The sequence below is a fragment of the Petromyzon marinus genome, chromosome 43 (genome assembly GCF_048934315.1).
Source record: "Petromyzon marinus isolate PM22_M1 ecotype Great Lakes invasive population chromosome 43, UKy_Petmar_22M1.pri1.0, whole genome shotgun sequence".
NCBI classification, from domain to species: domain Eukaryota; kingdom Metazoa; phylum Chordata; class Hyperoartia; order Petromyzontiformes; family Petromyzontidae; genus Petromyzon; species Petromyzon marinus.
Genome location: NC_133709.1, coordinates 4,036,119 through 4,056,859, shown reverse-complemented (window position 1 = coordinate 4,056,859; position 20,741 = coordinate 4,036,119). Strand labels below are relative to the sequence as shown.

Here is a 20,741-nt window from a genome sequence, read left to right as displayed (position 1 = left end):
TTATCAGACGTGTTCAACATTTCTGAAGCACCCTGTAATGATTCTTTTCAACGTGAATTGCCTAATGAAGATGACATTTTAAGTTGTTGACATTAGACACCGCCGCAAACGCCACGGTCTGATTTGTCCCCCGGGGAGGTCTCGGGGTCCGCCTGTGATAGGCGTCCTCCGAGTGAGAGGTTTTCCCCTCGTTCGTTGCGATTATCAGCTTCTGGCATTTCAGCCACGGCGTTCGGAGACCCGTTCAGGGCGGTGAAGAAGGCGGCCGTGGCCGCAGTGAGACGATGCCACGACGCGAGGTGGCACTGGTGCAGACGCAGTAGGTCGCACGGCCTTCGGCAGCGTCAAAAGCGTTGTGTGGTGTGGACTTGGGGGCTGCATGGGGACAGCATTTGAGTGCTTTGTTGTTTCGTATTGTTTTTAAATGCCTACCGTTGGTAGATAAGGAAGTTATATCACTTTCACGGGAAGGCCATTATAACAGGACGAGGTTTTTTTTTTCTACATGAGAACACCAACTTCTCAGAGGTCACTCACAACAGCCCCACCTAGTGGACATGTCACGGTTTACCCCGTAGTCTTGTGCAGGGAAACAGAGTGTTCAGGTCCATACGGCGTACAGCCGTTTCAATACGGGCAACAAATAAAATAATGCGTGTCTATGTGTTTGTGTTTCTTCCCTTGTGATGATGGGACTTTGTAGGACGAACGTTGAGATTTATAAGGGGTACGGGGATAGTGTAGTGTATAATAGTGTAGTGTATAGTGTAGTGTATAATAGTGTAATGTATAGTGTAGTGTATAATAGTGTAGTGTATAATAGTGCAGTGTATAATAGTGTAGTGTATAGGTCGACCGACCCATACGAACGAAATGAAGTCGACACAAACGACGAAAATGATGAAGAAGCAGGAGAAGAGAATGAAGAATAAGATTTAATAATAGGGTTTTTCCCATTTTTTTCTGGCAACAAAACTGAAACCTTTTTACAAGAATTCATGTCTGCATTAACCACAATACCTGCAGTCAAAATGCAAACAAAAAACATACTATGATAATATATGTGGCATTGTCCTTGAAACTGATTGGTCCACACCAAGGGACGGCTTTCTTTTGAGCCTCGACCCAATTGGTGCTCGACCAGATGACGCCAAAAGGCGTCACACAGCTCAAAGACAATGCACTATCAAGCACCAATTGGGTCGAGGCTCAAAAGAAAGCCGTCCCTTTGGTGTGGACCAATCAGTTTCAAGGACAATGCATATATTATCATAGTATGGTTTTTGTTTGCATTTTGACTGCAGGTATTGTGGTTAATGCAGAGATGAATCCTTGTAAAAAGGTTTCAGTTTTGTTGCCAGAAAAAAAAAACATGGGAAAAACCCTATTATTACATTTTGGTACTGGCAAAGGAGGTCTAATGATAAAGAATAAGATTCTGATGAAATCGAGGAAGCGCCGCTGACCGAAGCAGTCGACCAAATACAATCCGCGCTTGGATTCGCGCCGGAAGTGGAGGGGGCGGGGTTTGTGTGTGTGGGGGCGTGGTTTGTGTGGGGGCGGGGTTTGAGAGGGGGCGGGGATTGAAAGGAGGGGGAGGGGCGAAGGCGAGCGAGTGGCGGGAGGCTCCGTGTGTGCTGGGCTAGCGGCCGAGCCGTTCGATCGTCGCCTCGCGTTTTTTCTGTCGATTGTTCGGTTTGTGGTTTTCTTTGGCGGGTGTTCATCTGCCGTTGTTTGTTCTTGTACCGCGCGGACTGTTTAACGATCGAGAGTCGGTGGCGGAGTCGTCGTGAAGGGGCGGGCGGGCAGGGCAGGGCAGGCGAGCGGGCAGGCGGGCAGGCAGGCGGGCAGGCGGGCGGGCAGGGCAGGGGGTGTCGTGGTGAGGTGCTGAGGGTGTTGTGAGGCTGTGGTGAGTGAGGTCTGTGTAGGGTGGTGAGGGTAGGGTGGTGAAGCTGTGTGTGAGGTGTGTGCATGGTGGTGAGGCTGTGGTGTGTATTAAATGTTGAACTTCTTGGGCACCGTACGTAGCCAAACCGTGCTAATCGGAGGTGCGGGAAAAGGTTGGTTGAGGGTGAGCGTAGGGGTGGTGAGGTTGTGGGGAGTGTGTGGTGAGTGTGAGACTTGTGCAGGGAGTTGAGGTTGTGTGGCGAGTGTGACGCGTGGTGAGTGTGAGGTGTGTGCACGGTGGTGAGGGCGAGCGTAGTGTGGTGAGGCTGTGGGGTGAGTGTGAGACTTGTGCAGGGTGGTGAGGTTGTGTGGTGAGTGTATGGTGTGTGCATGGTGGTGAGGGCAGGCGTAGTGTGGTGAGGCTGTGGGGTGTGGTGAGTGTAAGGTGTGTGCATGGTGGTGAGGGCAAGCGTAGTGTGGTGAGGCTGTGGGGTGTGGTGAGTGTGGTGAGTGTGAGGTGTGTGCACGGTAGTGAGAACGAGGGTAGGGTGGTGAGGCTGTGAGGTGAGGGTGAGGTATGCGGTGGTGAGGGTGTTGGGTGGTTGTGTGAGGTTGTGGTGTGATGATGGTGCAGAGTGTGGGAGTTGTCAGGCTGAGGATGGTGAGGGGTGGAGGGTGAGTTTAGAGCGAGGAAGTTGGATGGTTGAGTGTTGTGTGAGGGGGTGTATTATAATGTCTTTATGTTTTGTGTACTTAGGGGTGGTATAATGTCAGAGTACATTGAGTGTGATAGTCATATGTGTGTATGTAATGGTAGTGTGTGTGCGATGGTGTGTTATATATGCTGGCCTTCATAGGTGCTCGCTTACAGCACTTGCCCCAACAGTCTGTGACTGTTGGGGCAAGTGCGAGGAAGTTGGATGGTTGAGTGTTGTGTGAGGGGGTGTATTATAATGTCTTTATGTTTTGTGTACTTAGGGGTGGTATAATGTCAGAGTACATTGAGTGTGATAGTCATATGTGTGTATGTAATGGTAGTGTGTGTGCGATGGTGTGTTATATATGCTGGCCTTCATAGGTGCTCGCTTACAGCACTTGCCCCAACAGTCTGTGACAGCTATACTGGGGGATGTTTGTCTTTATCTTTGGTGTGTATGATGGCCGAGTATGAAGACGCAGGGCACACGGTGTGTATGCAGGTTGAGTGCTACAACAGGCGTGGTGGGGCTGAGCTAAAGTGTTCCGTAGTAGTGATGGTGAGGCGTGCCGTGATGCACACCCGTGGACAGAGCGAATGGGTTCAGGTCATGGGGTCGGCAACCAGAACGGAAACTTTTTTTTTCGAATTCGATCAAACAAACTCAATATTTCAAGAGCCGCAATGCACGTGATGAATACGAGACGGCGGTCCTCAATAAACAAAGTTACTAAGCGGTCCGCGGGTTTGTCGACCCCTGGGTTGGGGGGGGGTGCACCCCCAGGCTGACGTGAACACGCCTGGCTGTACTCTTTGATTCTTTTGGTAAAGTCACGTAGTTAGAAATAAAATAAATACGTGACTTTACCGAAAGAACCAAAGAGTATGGATTCCTGCAGTCACAAAAGCTTCAATTCACGCCTGTCTGTGTTTGTAGCAGCTGAACCGTCTGGCCCGCCTGCCCGCACACTCCCAGCAAGATGAGCTTTCCTGCCCACGATTGGAAGGAATTTGCGGAGAAGGATGTGGACGAGGAGGAAGAAGAGGCGGCGGAGGGGCAGGGTGCGTATTTTTTTGTGTATAGTGTGGCTTCTCCCACCTCTTCCAAGACGTCTGGCCAGCATGGAAGAGTAGGCCAAATACGCTCTAGAAGGCCCTCTCTAGAGCGGCTTCCTCGCCCTGGTATGCAAGAGGTCGTGGGTTCGATCCCGACTCCTGACATCTGTATATTTTGAGTTTTCATGTTTCTCCCCATAGTCGTGTGGATTTTTCTCCAAGTCCTCCAGGTTTTCCCTCCACATTTAGAAACATGCGTTTTGAGTAATTGGCTGCTATACATTTCCAAACGATAAGCCACTTCAATGGGCTATCATTGTGGCCAGGTGACTTCTGATATAGTTCAGTGGGCCTTACCTGGTAAAATAAAAAATAGTTGAAGCAATTGCAAGACTGCACTTTTTTTGTGTATCTTGGGTCGGTGCAGGTAATGGGGGCCCCTCGGTCAGCCGAGACAGCCTCGTGTTCCTGGTGGACGCGTCAGAGGCGATGTTCATCAAGGAGGAGGACTCCGAGCATAGCCCCTTTGAGATGAGCATCAAGGTGAGCGGATCTGATGCCACGGTGGCTAGATGTTAACTCCCTCGCCTGGTATACAGGAGGTCATGGGTTGATCCTGACGCCTGCGGTATATTGGGAGTTTGCATGTTTTCTCTCTTCCTGTGGTCGCATAGATTTTTCCGGTTTTTCTCTCCACATTTATAAACAACATGCCATCGAGTATTTGGCTGCTATACATTTCCACGTGATAAGCCACTTTGTTGAGCTATCATGTTTAGCCAGGTTGCTTCTGAAACAGAGCTATAGAGCTCAGTGGGCCTTACCTCGTAAAATAAAAATAGCCTAGTTTTTCTGTCTTTTGCAGGTGCCATAGCCGAGCTGAACAAGGGCAATTGCCCAAAACGTCCCCTGTTTAGGCCACGGTATAATTGACGAATGTTGAGTTTTGTTGTTGGTTGCGCATTACTACAAACGCAGCAGCAGCAGCGGCAGAATGATTGTTTCAATGAAACCAGGCGGCACGCTTTCCATATCCGGCCCCACGGGCCAAAGGTTCTCCCACGCCTGGTTTAAAGTTATCTTAGACATCCGAAAAATATAGATAATTAAAAAGGGGCATTTTTAATGTTTTTATTGCCCCTATTGCCCGTTGTGTTGCAAATTGCGATATCGGAATGATGTAATGAGGCGAAGACATTTCCATTCAAAACTTGCACATTGTTAAAGCAGTTCAACGCCACCTCCGGCATCAGGGTCCCTGCCTGCCCGTAACAACTTAACGTTTGCTCGACCCCCTTGACTCCCTGGCCCCACCGTGCAGTGTGTGCACAGTGTGTACCGCTCCAGGGTGGTCAGCAGGGAGCGCGATCTCCTGGGGCTCGTGTTCTTCGGCACAGAGAAGCACACCAACGAGCTGTTCAAGCACGTGTACGTTTACCACAGCCTCGACATTCCCGGTGAGCAGCTGGAGCTGCACCCGCCATCGTCACAGTCATCATCACTTTGATCACTAATACGTAGATTTCCGCGGTTGTGCTGCATATCTCTTGCTGCGTGTTCATTGTGTAAATATCAGCCCTGGGGAGACAAAGGCGGCCGGGCGTGGTGCTGGTCACCCATATTCTCGTGTGCGGTGATGACCCGCCCATACTGGACATCTGTGAAAAAGAGCTTCATATCTCATCGGATTCCTCCAGTCTATATAAAGATTCTGTTTTTAATAGGTGCTCTTTAACAGCACTTGCCCTAACATCCTGAAAATGCTATACGGGGGATCTTTATCTTTGTGTGTGCGCTAGGCGCAAGCCGCATCCTGGAGCTGGACCGGCTGACGAGCTGCGACGTGCGGTCCAAGGTGGAGTCGCTGCTGGGCCACTCGACCGACTTCTCCCTGCGCGACGCATTCTTCGCCTGCTCCCAGCTCTTCAGCGCCTCCAAGGACCGGCTGAGCCACCGGCGTGTGTTGCTGCTCACCAACCAGGACGAGCCGCATGCCGACAATGCGGAGCGAGCCAAGCTGGCGCGTACCAAGGCCGCTGACCTGCGCGGCATCGGTGAGTCGCCTGCCACCGTGGACGTGCCGATTCATCGATTACACGTTTTTTTCCTCTATGTTCGTGGTTCGACCGTGGCGAGATGTTAATTCCCTCGCCTGGTATGCAGGAGATCGTGGGTTCAATCCAAACCCTGATGCCTGTATATTTGTAGTTTGCATGTTCTCCCCGTGGTCGTGTGGATTTTTCTCTCCGGGTCCTCCGGTTTTTCCCTCCACATTTAGAAACATGCATTTAGAGTATTTGGCTGCTATAAATTCCCACATGATGAGCCACTTTGTTGAGCTATCATTTGTGGCCAGGTCACGTCAATAAAAGAGCTACGTAGCTCAGTGGGCTTTATCTGGTAAAACAAAAATAGCTATAGTTTAGTTTTAGAGTGAACGACACAGAAGAAACGGAGACACAAAAGCACAAACCGAAGACAAAGTACAACCGAGACGAAAAAAAATCATCGATCCGTGACTTTGAATCGTGACAGTTCATTGATACACGGACGGATAGGGATCAATTATAACACACGCGGGTCACCGTTGCCGCCCTCCATTATTCACACACGAGCCTCAGGAGTCGCATCGCGAGTCGTTGGCGGCTGGCGACGAGGAGCGGGGGTGGCGTGAGGCCGCGTTTGCCACGAGCCCCGCCCCCCTCCGCCGCGCGTCGCTGACGCTTTTGCGCCCTGTGCTCGTGGCCAGGCGTGACGTTGGAGGTGCTGCCGCTGGGCAAAGCCGGCGGGTTTCGCATGGACGCGTTCTACCGCGACATCGTCAGCGAGGAGGAGGGGGGCGGGGACCCCGGAGCGTCGCGCGACCCGGCGTGTCGACTCGGCGAGCTCCTGCAGGTGGTGCGCACCAAGGAGTACCCAAAGAGGGCGATGGCTCGGTGGGTTCTCATGCGCCACGGGATGAGCGTTTGCCGGCCGTCTGCGTGTGTGATTGCTATTCTATTTTGTGTTTAGTTTTGTTACTCTTTGATTCTATCGGCAAAGTCACGTAGGTATAAAATATTTTAAGAGTATGGATCCCTGCAGCCATCAAAACTTCAAAGCTAGATTGTTTAGTTTTGTTGTCCTTCCCTCAAACCTCCGACGAGCACGGTTGGTTACGTACGGTGCTAAATAAGTTCTACATACGAATGGCGAGTGGTAGTGTAGTGGGGAGCGGTGGTGCAGCGGTTAGTTCGCTGCGCTACGAACCCAGTGACCCCAGTTCGATTCCCGCTGAACGGCCAACATCGGTGACGATTATCTGAACCGGTTCTGGGCCTCCCCTAGGTCGACTCAGCCTCAAAATCTAGTGTGATGTGTAAACATTGCCACTACGGATACAAAGGCGGCCGAGCATGGTGCTGGCCACCCACCTCACATGCTGTGTTGGCCTTCATGGTTGCTACTCGCTAACAGTACTTGCCCCAGCAGTCTGTTCAAGGCAGTATGGAGGTCTTTGTCTTTGCAGTGGTAGTTTAGCTATTAGCGCGCTGCACTTTGAACCCAGCGACCCTAATATGATTTCCGCTCACGGCCAACACCAGTGATGACTATCTGAACTTGTCCTGGGCCTCCCCTAGGTCGACTCAACCTCAAATGAGCACACGGTGCGATGCGTAAACATCAACACGAGGGAGACAGGCGGCCGGGCATGTTGCTGGCCACCCACCCCTTCGTGTGTCATACCAGCACTTGCCCCAACAGTCTGTTTAAGCTACGTCTGTCCTTCTTGTTCATGCGTGCGTGCACCAGGCTGCCGCTGAAGCTGGGCGAGGGCTTGAGCCTGGGCGTCGCCGTGTACACGCTCACGCGCACTGCCCACAAGTCCTTCCCCGTAAAGCTATACCGCGAGACTAACGAGCCCGTCAAGGCCAAGAAGCAAACCTTCCACGCCAAGACGGGTCGCCTGCTGCTGCCCAGTGACACCAAGAAGTCACAGGTGAGAGGGCGGGCGTGGCGAAGGTAGGTAATATTAACCGTAAACTACCGCGTCATCTCTTCACATCGGAGGTTAAAGATCCCGTGGCGATGTTCATAAAGAGTAAACATCACCACTCGGGGAGACAAAGGCGGCCGCGGGTGGTGCTTGCCACCAAACCACCTTTGTGTACCATATCGAGCTTCGTAGCCGCTCGCTAGCAGCACTTGCCCGCAGCAGCCTGTTAGGGCTACAAGGGGGATCTTTTGTTTTTGTGCGGTGCGACATCAGGTGTACGGCTACAGACAGATCGTGCTGGAGAACGAGGAGGTGCAGAAGGTTAAGAAGTTCTTCGAGCCGGGGCTGGTGCTCATTGGCTTTAAGCCCATGGAGTATCTCAAGAGGCATCACCACCTGCGTCCCACGCAGTTCATCTACCCCGAAGAGAGCCTCTTCACAGGTGTCCAACCCTAACCCTGACGGCCGGGATGCACGGGAGGACATTTTACAGGATTATATGTGTTTGTGTGTACATGTTCATGTGCGTTGGCGCGTGTGTGCGTGCTTGTTTGGGGAGCAGTAGTTTACTGATTTGCGCACTGCTTCACGAACCCTGTGACCTGAGTTTGATTCCCGCTCACGGCTAATATCAGTGACAAATATCTGAACCACTCCTGGGCTCCTAGGTAGACTGAACCTCACATTAGTATTTTGGTGCGGTGTGTAAAACGTCAGTTAAAGGCAGCTGGGCATGGTACTGACAACCCTCCCCCTTGTGTGCCGCGCTGGCCTTAATAGGCACTTGCTAACACCACTTGCCCTTAGTCTGTTAAAGGCTTCACGGGGGAATCTTTCCTTTGGCTGTGTGCCACCGTCACTTAGTTGCGAATGGCAGCTTATTGTGTGTACACGTATAAGTGTTCGAGTTGAGGTGTGGGTGTATGATTGTGTACGCATGTGCACGCATGTGCATTCGGTGTGGGTGTGTGCGGACGCGCGTGTGTGTTGTGTGGTGGCACGTGGGGAGCGATAATGGAGCGGTCAGCGCGCTGCGCTGGGATCCCAGCAACCCGAATTCGATTCCCGCTCACGGCCAACACCTGTGACGATTATCTGAACCGGTCCTTGGCCTCCTGCCCTAGGTTGACTCGGCCTCGAATGAGTACCTGGTGCGATGTGTAAACGTCGCCACTGGGGAGACAAAGGCGGATCGGCGCGTGGTGTTGGCCACCCCACCCCCTTCCTCGTGTGCTCGCCAACAGCACTCGTGCCCCAAAAGTCTGTTAAAGGCTACACGGGGGGGTGGGGGGATCTTTGTCTTCTTTGTGTAGGGAGCGGGCGTCTCTTCACGGCGCTGCTAACGCAGTGCCTGAAGCGCGGCGTGTGGGCGCTGTGCCACTACACGCCGCGCCGCAATGCGCAGCCACGCTTGGTGGGGCTGCTGCCGCAGGACGAGGTGAAGGAGGAAAACGGCACTCAGGACACGCCGCCCGGTGAGAGCCGTCGCTCGCCGTCACGCTCGTGTGGTCGCGACGGCCGTTCCTCCAGCCGCTGCGTTCGGCGCCATTCAATCCAGGAGTTCCTTATTGCGTTGTCTTGTTTGTTCTGTTCATATAACCTTGCTCACTTCGAGAAATTGAGTAACTTCTCATCGAGTACACCCTCAGTTGTGCTGCTGCTAGCTGCGCTTGGCATTTTTTTAGGTCTGTGGACCTGTTACTCGGCAAATGTGATCAAATATAATATTTACGTCTAAATCGTCGTATTGTTAAATAGCCACCACGCTCGACCTTCACCGATTGTTCGCACCTATTTCAGCTCTAGTAGCGTTGATTCTTAAATGATTGTCGGGTTAGGCCACATTTATTTGGCAATATCTGTTGTAAACTCCCCCCCCCCCGCCCCACACCTGACAAAGCCAAACTAATGAAATTGGCACTTGTACAAGCGATTTAATGTGCCAACTATTTTTGGTTCAGCTCACTGATGATTGGAATAATAATTCCCACAACCCAATTCAGCAATTAGAGACGATGTTTCGCTTTGAACTATGCAAAGCATCTTCAGCACAATATCCAGAAAGTCAGAAAAATATTTAAAAGGCAGAATATAATTATTTTTGTTGAGGGCCAGTTGGGGGCTTTGGGCGTCTGCTCAGCAAACCCCATTTAATATTAAAACTACTAAACAATTTTTATTTTACCAGGTAAACCCCAACTGAGCTGTACCATTCTTTTTAAGAAGCGACCTGACCACAAATGATAACTCAATGAAGTGGCTTATCAAATGGAAATTTATAGCAGCCAAATACTCTAAACGCGTGATGTTGATTCTAAATATGGAAGGAAAAACCGGAGGACCCGTAGAAGAATCCTCACGACCACAGGGAGAGAGACACGCAAACTCCAAAATATACAGCAGGCGTCCGGGTCGGGATGGAACCCACGATGCCCTGCATACCAGGCGAGGGAGTTAACATCTCGCCACTGCGGCGCCCCAACCCCCACCGCTGGCGCGCACAATGCCGAGCGCAGGCTTCCACATTCTGTTCCTGCCGTTCGCCGACGACGTGCGCAATGTGCCGAAGCTGGAGGGCGTTGCCTGGGCCAATCGCGAGCAGGTGGACAAGGCCAAGGCCATCGTGGAGAGGCTCAAGTTCACGTACCGGTGAGGCAGGGGGGGGGGCGGGGGGTGAGTCGAATCCATTCCCAGCTGCTCTCGGAGGGTTTGTGTCTTTGTGACACCGCGCAAGACGGTGTGGATTTTGATAGCGTCTTAAATGCAAGTGCATCTCAAAGATGCTGCACGGAAAACGGTAGCGCATTTTTTATTTTGTAGAAAGAGGAAGAAGCAGTCCGTCATAAGCAGAGGAAAAAAGGTCTTGGGCCCTGGGCCTGAATGGGCAGAGGGTCTAAAGGTGACATTTGCATCACCTTTGGTCTGGAAGTGTTGTGAGCGTAGCAATTTAATTAGAATTTATGAACTAGTAAAATAGCCCGTGCATCTGATTCAGCGTGTAAAAGGTAAAGATGAATTATTCATGGGCCATATAATAAGCGATCGATCTATATGTATGTTTCTTTGTGTGTTGAATGTCTAGACCACTCCACCAAATTCTACGAATGCGATAAGTTAAAATGGTTAAAACGTGCATCATAGCTAACTCTTAGATCCATATTCTGTACTCGGTTCCTCCAGAATCGGTATGTAGTGTTTCCTTGGCCGTTTGTCACATACCTGGTGTCCCCTCTCCTCCGAGAGGCGCTGCCCCATCTATATTTGTGTCTGTGTTTCCCCCACGGCGGCAGGAGCGAGAGCTTTGAGAACCCCTCGGTGCAGCAGCACTACCGCAACTTGGAGGCGATGGCGCTCGACCTGGAGATGCCAGAGCCCATAGTCGACTACACACGTGCGGGCACCCACTCGCTTGCTCACCCACTCATTAGATTTCCTTGCTCCACCACTCACCCACTTACCTTCTCACTCGCTTACCCTCTCACTCGCTTGCAAGCTCACCCACTTGCGTGGTCACCCGCTTACCGCCTCACTCTTTCGCTCGCTCGTCCACCCACCCGCTCACTCTCCCACTTACCCGCCCACTCATTTGCTTATCTATTCGCTTGCTCAACCAATCATCTGCCTAGCTGATCACCCATCAACTTGCTCACACACTCAGCCACTCACCCTTTTACTCATTTGCCCACTCAACCATTCACCGGATATCTTGTTTATCCATCACCCATTCACCAGCTTTCCCACTAAACCAACCGTCTGCGTGTGTGCTTTTGTGCGCGGCTGTGTATCTGTGCGTTCTGCCCCATGTCTTGTCCGTGTGTGAGTGCACCTGCTTGTGCGTGCGCATCTGTGCACGCATCCATGCGAGCGCGTGCACCTGTGCCTGCATATTTATGCATCTGACCATTGTTTTTGCATTCTTCGTGTTTGTATGTGGTCCTGTGTGTGCATGCGCATGCGCCTGTGTTTGTGCCACAGGGCCCCCCGTGGAGCGAATCGAGGAGCGAGCCGGCACCCTCATCAGCGAGTTCAAGGAGCTCGTGTTTCCCCCGGACTACGAAGCGGGGCAGCCCAGCGGCGTCAAGCGCAAATCGGGTGAGGCCGGCCGGCCGACCGCCCCCCTCCCACCTTTCCCCTCCCCTGCCCCCCTGCTGCCTTCCAGCACCCCGTTTAGCCTGGTACTGGGTTTCTAGTCAGGAATCCTTCATCACTTGGGATAAATGCGCAGAGAGCGCCGGACGAAAGAAATCCCAGTGTAAACAATATCCGAGTTGCAAAGGCTTCGTGGCATCGAGCCACGTTTCCTGTGCACGCGACGCAGCCTGGTCCAACACGTATGCGGCCTACGAGAGCTGTCTGCGGCCGGATGAGTGAAAAACTCGATCAATTGAGCGAGGTTTATCGTGGAGCGACAGTCTCATGGAGGCTATGGGACAGGGAGGAAAGGACCCGGAGAGGGACAGAGGCATAGAGAATGGCAAGACAGAAAACATGGAGATGAGACGTTGTCTGTCAAGCGATTTGGTTTGAAGCCTAGATATGGAGAGTAATGACGACAGTGATGATGATTTTCATCCACGTGTTGCCGATTTGACCGAGGGCACCAGCTCCTCGGCAAGAGGCAGCCTGCTGCTAGCCCATATCGGTGATGCAGGCGTCAGGTGACATCACTTAAGCCTGTGATGAGTCGCCCCACCCCCTCAAATGTTGAGTCGCAATTCAAGAATTGATTCTCATGTGTTTTGTCTTATTTGTTCAGTCTTCTTCACCCCATTAGCCCAAATGCACCATTAGCATGTAATCTGGGATAAATCCATAAAAATTTCTCACGTACGCAATTCGACGCCCGCGTCGCGAGCGGACGGATCGATTTGAACCGATGGCTTCGTGCCTACTCGCCAACCACCCACCCCTCCCGTGCCAAGTGACCTCTGCTAATTTAAATTTGTATTAAATTGGCACCAGCGGTGAGAAAAACGGAGAAGCCCAAGGTGGAGCTGGTGCTGAGCAACGAGGACGTGCGGGCGATGGTGCTGGATGGCTCGGTGGTGCGCCACACCGTGGCCACCCTGCGGGACATCTGCAAGCGCTTCCAGCTGCGCCACCCGGGCAGCAAGAAGCAGGACCTCATTGACTCCATCACCAACTACTTCAGCAAGACCGAGCCGATCTAAGCTCACGGCGACGTGGGGTTGTCCCCTGTCTCTAAAGCAGAGGCCATCGCGGAACGGTGACAAGGCGAGGTGGGCATCGTGTAACCTGTGCACGTGGCGCTTGGCGTTAGGGATTCGGAGTTAAGGGGTCGTGTTGGGGGTTAGGGATTCGTGTCGCTGGTTGGACGTCGGAGTTAAGGGGTCGTGTTGGGGGTTAGGGATTCGTGTCGCTCGTTGGAGGTCGGAGTTAAGGGGTCGTGTTGGGGGTTAGAGATTCGTGTCGCTGGTTGGAGGTCGGAGTTAAGGGGTCGTGTTGGGGGTTAGGGATTCGGAGTTAAGGGATAGTGTTGGGGTTTAGAGATTCGTGTCGCTGGTTGGAGGTCGGAGTTAAGGGGTCGTGTTGGGGGTTAGGGATTCGGAGTTAAGGGGTCGTGTTGGGGGTTAGGGATTCGTGTCGCTCGTTGGAGATCGGAGTTAAGGGATAGTGTTGGGGGTTAGGGATTCGGAGTTGAGGGGTCATGTTGGGGGTTAGGGATTCGGAGTTAAGGGGTCGTGTTGGGGGTTAGGGATTCATGTCGCTCGTTGGAGATCGAAGTTAAGGGGTAGTGTTGGGGGTTAGAGATTCGTGTCGCTGGTTGGAGGTCGGAGTTAAGGGGTAGTGTTGGGGGTTAGGGATTCGTGTTGATGATTGAAAACCGGAGTTAAGGGGTAGCGTTGGGGGTTAGGGATTCGTGTCGGTGGTCGGAGTTGACTGGATAGGTTTCTCGGATTATGGTTAACTCGTGTGTAGTTTGTGTTAGTTTTTTTGTCTTTGTTAAACACCTGGGTAAACAAACGTGTTGTTTAAATCTCCAGTGTTTGCCAAATTAGTGCACGGACGATAAACATTTCTACAAACATTCATTTTTCACTGAATGTGGTTTAGCCTTTTTTCCATCCAGTTACTCGGTGGGAACTCTTGTTACCCCCTGGTTGGGGTTCTGTGCAGCATGTCCAGTCCCTGCGTCCATCATTTCATTTTTGCATTTCTACTTAAAAAATACATGTTCAGCCTCATTCCCGTGTTGTGATGGTGAAACGACTGCAGGCGTTTTGCACGTCGCGATCGTGCGTCCGTTCGTTTGGCGGCCCGCAACAATCACACCAGACTCAGGACATTTGCGTTGCGTCCAAACGTTTTATTCCCCGGAGCCATTGTGACCCGTCACCTCCATTAAAGTGCTTTCCGGAGAGACACGTGTCTCATTCCCTGTCCGTTTGGCTTCACTCGCGCACGAGTAAGTGGCAAAAAAAATAACGGCGCTGCACTGTTAGCGCCAAGACCCAAGCAGACGACGCTCGTTGCGTGGTGTAGCCTCTGGCAGTAGCTGCGTCACAGCCGAAGACGCAAAAGCTGTGCGCCGGCCAACCCAGTGGAGCTCCTTTGAGGATTCCTGACATCGCGAATGTTTTAAGTGCTCCTCTCGACTTGGCTCTGCCGTTATTGTGCAAAATCAAGCGGCGAATTTTCCCCGACATCTCCCACGAGCCAAGCTGTAGCAAAGCGAGGAGACGATGGTGTCGGAACGCGCCAGCGGCCTCACTCGTTCTCCACGCGCAGCAGAGCTCCTGTCGTCGTCACGATCCTGCATGAGCCACAGGAACCAGTAGCAAATTCCCTCTCTTAAATCGTGTTTCATACGCCCTCGTGTCTTTAATTGTACGGTAAAGTCTGCAGGTAGCATCACCTGTGTGGCTGCTGTAGCCAAAGGGCAGTGTATTTGTGCACGTGGAGGATGGATGGGGTTAGGGTTTAGCGTTCGTGGTTGGGTTAGGGGTCGCAGGGTTAAGGGTTAGAGAAAAAACAATACTACCAGTGTTTGACAGGTTGAACCAGTGCATTTGGCAATATTGGAGTGCAGTGGTCACTCCCCGGGACCAAGGAGTAGCAGTCCATGGGGCAGGAAATCACCGTCAAGGGTGGTGCTCACTGACCGCTTGACGGCCTGCGCACCCACGGCGTCGTGCACGAGGTAGGGGAGGCCGAGCTGCCCGGCCGTGCGCATGGTGCGCGCCTCCAGCTCCGCTTGCAGCAGCTCACCGCACCGTGACTTGCGGATTGCAGCCAGCACCGCCTTGCGCCCTGCCCACCGCCCACACCGCACAGAGTGACACGGGGCTGTGGCTGCTGTAGCTTCCTGTGGCTATATGCATGTTGAACTTATGTCGCACTGTACGTAGCCAACCGTGCTAATCGGAGGCGCGGTGAAGGACAACAAACTAAACACAAAAAGCAGTGTGGCTGATGCAGCTGCTGTGGCCAATGCAGCTGCTGTGGCTGATGTAACCGTTGTCGCCACTGTGGCTGGTAAAGCTGATACAGCCGATACAGCTGTTGTGGCTGATGTAGCTGGCCTAGCTGCTGTGCTTGACTTCGCTGTAGCGGGCCGTGTCGCTGCTCGCATAGCCAGTGCTGACCTCTGGTGAGATGTTTGATGAACTTGCCGATGCCAGGGATGGAAAGCCACCAGCTGCCCACATCTCGCACCGTGAGCAGCCCGGCATTCACGAGCCGCCTGCAGAGGAGAAAGGGACGGCACGGTGAAATACTGAGTGGGGGGGGGGGGGGGGTCATGGGAATCCTGGCATCCCACCACCCCCCTTCGTGTTCGTGAGCAGCGGACCGTCTGCACTTTGGGTTCATTTAATCGGCCGATGACAACCTGTGGAATTTTTTGTCCAGTCTCAATTTTGACTTATTTAGTCATTCTCTTAGTCCAATTGACTTAAGTAATTAGCTGTTATTTAATGTTGAAGGGGCAGTTACCCTCCACACCCTCCCCCCCCCCAATAAATGGGACAGCCAATTGGTGAACTCCGTTAACCTTATTGATATACATACATAGCCAATTACCATTTTTGGGCATCCTCGGCATACTAATGTCTAATAAGTTTACTAAATTATTTTAGTCTGCGTCTTCATTCAGACAAGTTCATATCGTCTAATAATCACGCTTTGTTGGATAGTCCTGTCATCATGCTTCATGATATTCGTCCGCTCGTAGTCACCGTTGACCAAAATAAAATAAAAACCTTTAGCCAACGAAAACTCTCGTCACTTAATTCCGCAACGGACAAAACGACCACTCACGTGATGTCGGCATCGCGGAAGGAGAGGTCGTGAAGCAGGCGAGCGCGGGAGACGGCGGGGCCCTGCGCGGCGCCCACCACCTCGTCCAGGAAGCGCACCGCCACCGCCTCCCACGGGCGTCCTCGCACCGTCGCTCGCACGCGTTCCTCGAAGTCGGCGCGGAAAACGACGGCCGACGTCTGCTCGCCCACGCCCAGCGCAAACACGCAAACCTTCCCGTGCTCGCGCAGCTCGTTCTGTAAGGGAGGGAGTGGAGTGGCGTGAGGAAGAGATTGGGGGAGATGAAGGATGAGGGGGAGAGGGGTGGGAGGGATGGATACGTGTGGGTTCTGTTTTATCAAGTGAATGTCGGTCTGGCCGAGGGACTCGGTGAGCCCACAATGGTCGTGTCTGAGTGCTTGTGAAATGTGCATTTAGAGTCTGAGCCCCCGTCAATCGCTAAACCAGGTTCGTGGGTGGTGTGCATTTCACAGGACAACCTCTTAGCCGAACAAAAAAAACGGTGTACCTTTTGAAAACGGTGCACATGGTGTATTTTTGTGTCGCTAAACAACCTCCTTTCCATATCAGGGGGTGCATTCCCCACGTTGGGTACCATTCACCAACCCTACACTGACGGGCATGGCGAAGCACAGTCACACATTCTCCCATAGTGGAAGTCTGTCTCACCAGCTGGCGGTCGGCGGCCGTGCGGTCGCTCAGCACACTGTAGAGCTGGTGCTGGAGCACGATGGGTGGCAGCCGGTCCTCAAACAGCTTGCGCGGGAACAGATCGGCCAGGTAGCGCAGCGCAGCCTCGGTGTCGTTTGGCACCTCTGTCGGTGGCACCACAGCGAGGCCACCACAGTTGGGCGGTTATGAAAATGTATTGGCTTTCTTGTTATTTTCTCCCGAATGAGTGCACGTGATTTTGAATTATGTTACTTAATTGTCCGTGGAACAAGTATTAACGATTTACCTAAATCATATCCACGTCTCCTTTTGACCCACGGAATGCACGAGGCGGGAAAGAATTTTAACTCGTGATCCCAAACCGTGACACTTCATCAGAATCGAGCAGAGTGAATTGCTAAATGCGTAGCGAATGAGCCAGCCAGCATATCGAACGCATGGCTATTAGCGATGGTCGCTGAGCTACGACGCATCCGCAAGACGAACTGACCACCAAAAGAGGTCTCGAGTGAATCAATCCACTGACAATCGCGCGCTGCCTCTTGTATCAGCAACAGCTGTCCATGTCAGTTGGAAGACGCCTCCGACTAAAAGCGGCGGCGCCAAATATGGAACCAGGAAAGTGGAGACAGTCCCCGTCGACCCGGTGCAGCTTATTTCACTCATTGATACAGTAACCACACGAGGTGGTAAAACTTCGTGGTGTTTTGCTGAATAAAAATATATATTGTGGCAATTGACTCGCGTGAATAATTACCCCATAATTATTATTGACCAGAAAAAAGCAACTGGGGTGGCAAGCAGTGGCAGAATGTTTTGCATACTGCGCAAAGAACCTGCCGATTTGAGTTTTAATCCCAAAGATGACGAATACCAGCAGTGATACCTGGATCAGTCCTGGACCCACTTTTCACCAGCCTGCACTGTTCAGCATTGTATTTGTCATCGTGCGAAGTTAAAAGGTAAATTTTACTTGCAGCCCTTTGACAGTTCACTGTTGAATCGAGGTCTTCCCATGCTGTGTCAGTCAATGGAGTTGTTTTTGACCATACTTCACCAGGCTGGTCAGTGCAAGTCGGAAACTGGTCCTCGCCTCCCCATACGGAACTCCACTATGACGAGCGTGGTAAAATATTGTCAAACATTTCCCCAGGGGTACGAATAGGGTTCGGTCGTTTGGAATGTAAATAGGACGTTTCTGTTTTCTTTCATATCGTGGGAAATTTATCGGTAACGTTTACTTGATCACCTCGAGGTCGGTGAGCCAGTGATAGGCTGGGGTTAGAGAATGTGGTTAGGGGTAGGAATCTATTGCAGCGCTATTTCTCTCTTCTCCCCCCTCCGGCACCTCCGATTAGCATGGTTGGCTACGTACGGTGAGCGAAAGCAGTTTCAACATACTGTAGACACAAGTACGTACCATCGATGGGAAGGTCCGCGCCGTCGGCTCCCCACAGCTCGGCGTCCCCGCGACTCTCGACCGCCGGGCGCGACCTCTTAGCGCGGAAGGCGTCCGGCAGCGTGGTCCGCTTGCGGCTCATGGGATCGCTGCCTGCCTCCAACCGCAAACACGCACGTTCGTGACAGCGGTCACACCAACAACAACTCAGCCTCGTGGCGAACGCTGCACTTACGGCAGAGTCACCGTTGTTCCAAGACAAACGTGAGGGTCATCACTCTTTACTGTGACGTCACCACCAACCAACCAACAACCGCCATTCGCCACTAAGTGGCGGTGACGTCACCACGACGCTTGTGCCAGGCTATGTGCACCCTGAGGCCACATGAAGTGTTGAACGCCCGCTGGCAGGAGGTCACGGGGCAGACCCAGGTGCCACGGGTCGACTGACTGAGATGACTGGCTGATGCACCACCTGTGCCCCCTACTGTGCCAACCTGCTGTGCTTTAGCCACCCGGCGCTCCGCTCGTTGTTGTGAGCGTCGCTCCTCCGCCCTCCGTTGTTGTTGGAGGGCGACTACCTCCAACTGCCCAGTAGCATCCTTCACGAGCCTCCTCTACAGAGGCCGATCTTGACGCCGCTGGTACCAGTCATCGGCAAGTCCACTCAGCTCCACGTCCTCCTGTACCACATCACTCCATCTCTTCTCTAGCCCGTGCCGCGCCCGCTTAGCCCCCTCAATCGCCTTTGGTTCTACGCAATCTTGAAGCCGTGGCACGGACGAACAAGCGATTGTCATGCACCCCTGTTACAGTCTCTACATCGTCATCATCGCCACCCTAGATTTCACCCTTTGTAGTCGACCTCTGGGGTGCGACTTCAGTCTTCGGTAGCCCGCCCTCCATCCTCCCCCCGCTAATATCGTCCCATCATCCATCGCTGAACTGCATCGTCCGAATAGGATCTAAACAATGCTTTTAATTCCACACTTCAACAATGCTTACCGCCACCCTGCTGCAGGACGGTACTAAATGATGCGTCCAAACGAATCCCAGCATACTTCGAAAAATAAAGAGGCGATATTTTTATCCCGTATTTTGAAGCAAATGGTTTGGGGGGGGGCGTGCCAATATTATGCAAATCTTTATTGACGCCGGCAACAAGTATGGGGTGCGTCTTACTTTTCGAACGGATCTTATAAACCCGAAGATACCATAAATCAGCTCCGGTCCCGAATCCCCGGCGCGCTTCAGGATTTTGTGACACGCGCAGCGATGAACGCAGCGAAGTTGAACCGAATGAGGGCAGCAACGCGTTCCCGGGCACGCATTTAAGTTAATAACGTCGATCAAGATCATTAAATCGGCCGGTGGGTGCCGTCAGGCGGCTTACGTTGACCGTCAAACTGGAGCCAGAACGCAACATTGGCCTGGGCCACTCGCGTGTACCACTCAGGGCCTCCTCCCCGCACTGCACAGGCGCCGCGAGCTCACCGCGGTGGCTTTGGCCAGTGGCTCGGCTGCGCGTGACCGGAGTTTGTCGACTCGAGTTTGGGCTTAATGAGAGGGAGGGAGACTAGCGAGGAGGAGGAAAGGAAGAGAGGAGAGCGAGGAGGAGGCGAGGAGGAGGAGGCGAGGAGGAGGATGCGAGGAGGAGGAGGCGAGGAGGAGGAGGCGAGGAGAAGGAGGAGGTGAGCGCCCGGCGACCGAGGCGAGACGCCGTCTCGTCCGCCGCTCGGCCACGCGTCAACCACTTCCGCCTCTCGCGCCACTTCCTGCCACGTGACGCAAGGTAACCAACGGCGACGAGGGAAAACATTTTTTTTATTTTCAAAGGTAAAATTTGTTTTTACTTAAAAGTCAATTTCTTGAGTGGTTGTGTGAATTTGTTCAATTTATTTTCACCGAGTGGTAGTAAAATAAATAAATAAAATGTTGTCGATTCCCCCACCCCCCTGTCAATGCAGTAGAGTAGGGGGCAAATCAATGTCGCCGCATCAGAGCAGTGACAGATTTGCACGTGGCAGAAGAAGACGACAAAGTGGTGGTGATGATGATGACGATGGTGATGTGCAGGCAGCGATTAGGAGACTGGCACTATTTGGACACGTGTCTAGGGATGGACAACAGCAATAGGATAATTTTAAAGTTGTTGTTCGGAAAGATGGAAGTAACGAGGAAAGAGGGGAAGACACCTCTCGAGAGAACGGCTTCACGACGACTTCATTAAGAGATTGGTGCAGCGAAATTGAGTTTTCAGGTCCACACGGCGTACAGCCGTTTCAATACGGGCACACAAAAAAATGTGTCTATTTGTGTTTCTCCCTTGTGATGGGACTTTGTAGGATGAACGTTGAGATTTATAAGGGGCACTGGGTGACCAATAAGGTCTGAATTGGTCTGTAATAAGGTAGGGCACTGGTAAGGGGGTTGACAGGTATGAAAATGTGGTGTCAGAGAAGATGTGGGCACTTCTTGAGCATATTGGCACTGCAAGACAGAGAGGAAAGTGGAAACAACAAATGACGAAATGTAAAGTGGACACATCTACGGGATATCCGCCCGTGGATCGTGATGATGATGTATAATCACAATTCAGTAACTTGCGGTGTAATTTGGCAAATGCGAACCCCTGTATACGGCACACATTTGTTTATACAGCACAATACTCTTGCGAATGAGGTCACGTGATCTTGAACGTCCCACTGTGACGCAGCCGGCACGTGGCATTTATTTTACGGTCAATTCACCCGCAGTAATAACTGGGGCGGCCA

At 52.4% G+C, this 20,741-nt stretch overlaps 2 protein-coding genes across 7 annotated transcripts; one reads left to right on the top strand and one right to left on the bottom strand.

Annotated features, from left to right (window-relative positions):
- The first annotated feature begins 1,582 nt into the window (after positions 1-1,582).
- XRCC6 (X-ray repair cross complementing 6) lies at positions 1,583-14,011 on the top strand. Of its 2 annotated transcripts, none has more exons than XM_032970176.2 (13): positions 1,583-1,695; positions 3,525-3,646; positions 4,068-4,183; positions 4,962-5,097; positions 5,440-5,694; positions 6,390-6,576; positions 7,433-7,619; positions 7,890-8,058; positions 8,930-9,091; positions 10,133-10,265; positions 10,907-11,007; positions 11,592-11,708; positions 12,579-14,011. In XM_032970176.2, exons 2-13 carry the CDS (start codon positions 3,565-3,567, stop codon positions 12,785-12,787), a joined length of 1,854 nt encoding a protein of 617 aa, XP_032826067.2. In that variant the 5' UTR covers positions 1,583-1,695; positions 3,525-3,564; the 3' UTR covers positions 12,788-14,011. The 2 variants fall into 2 exon arrangements, with proteins under 2 accessions (XP_032826067.2, XP_032826066.2); XM_032970175.2 differs by having other exon boundaries at positions 1,584-1,695; positions 3,522-3,646.
- On the bottom strand, positions 13,924-19,753 carry WHR1 (winged helix repair factor 1). 5 transcript variants are annotated; one of them, XM_032970213.2, is made up of 7 exons: positions 19,462-19,750; positions 17,989-18,120; positions 16,566-16,711; positions 15,897-16,132; positions 15,224-15,321; positions 14,718-14,888; positions 13,924-14,391 (listed from the first exon to the last, which is right to left on the bottom strand). In XM_032970213.2, the coding sequence occupies exons 2-7, from the start codon at positions 18,107-18,109 to the stop codon at positions 14,384-14,386; spliced, it is 780 nt and encodes a 259-aa protein (XP_032826104.1). In that variant the 5' UTR covers positions 18,110-18,120; positions 19,462-19,750; the 3' UTR covers positions 13,924-14,383. The 5 variants fall into 5 exon arrangements, with proteins under 5 accessions (XP_032826104.1, XP_032826103.1, XP_032826102.2 ...); XM_032970212.2 differs by having other exon boundaries at positions 14,741-14,888; XM_032970211.2 differs by having other exon boundaries at positions 13,924-14,888; positions 19,462-19,751.
- Positions 19,754-20,741: the final 988 nt, after the last annotated feature.

Coding starts and splice junctions, on each gene's coding strand:
- XRCC6 (XM_032970176.2), top strand. CDS start 3,565: ATGAGCTTTCCTGCCCACGATTGGAAGGAATTTGCGGAGAAGGATGTG. Junction 5,695..6,389: donor CGCTGACCTGCGCGGCATCG/GTGAGTCGCCTG, acceptor GCTCGTGGCCAG/GCGTGACGTTGGAGGTGCTG. Junction 7,620..7,889: donor GTGACACCAAGAAGTCACAG/GTGAGAGGGCGG, acceptor GTGCGACATCAG/GTGTACGGCTACAGACAGAT.
- WHR1 (XM_076073709.1), bottom strand. CDS start 18,109: ATGAGCCGCAAGCGGACCACGCTGCCGGACGCCTTCCGCGCTAAGAGG. Junction 16,133..16,565: donor CGGCCGCCGACCGCCAGCTG/GTGAGACAGACT, acceptor CCTCCCTTACAG/AACGAGCTGCGCGAGCACGG. Junction 15,322..15,896: donor TTCCGCGATGCCGACATCAC/GTGAGTGGTCGT, acceptor TCTCCTCTGCAG/GCGGCTCGTGAATGCCGGGC.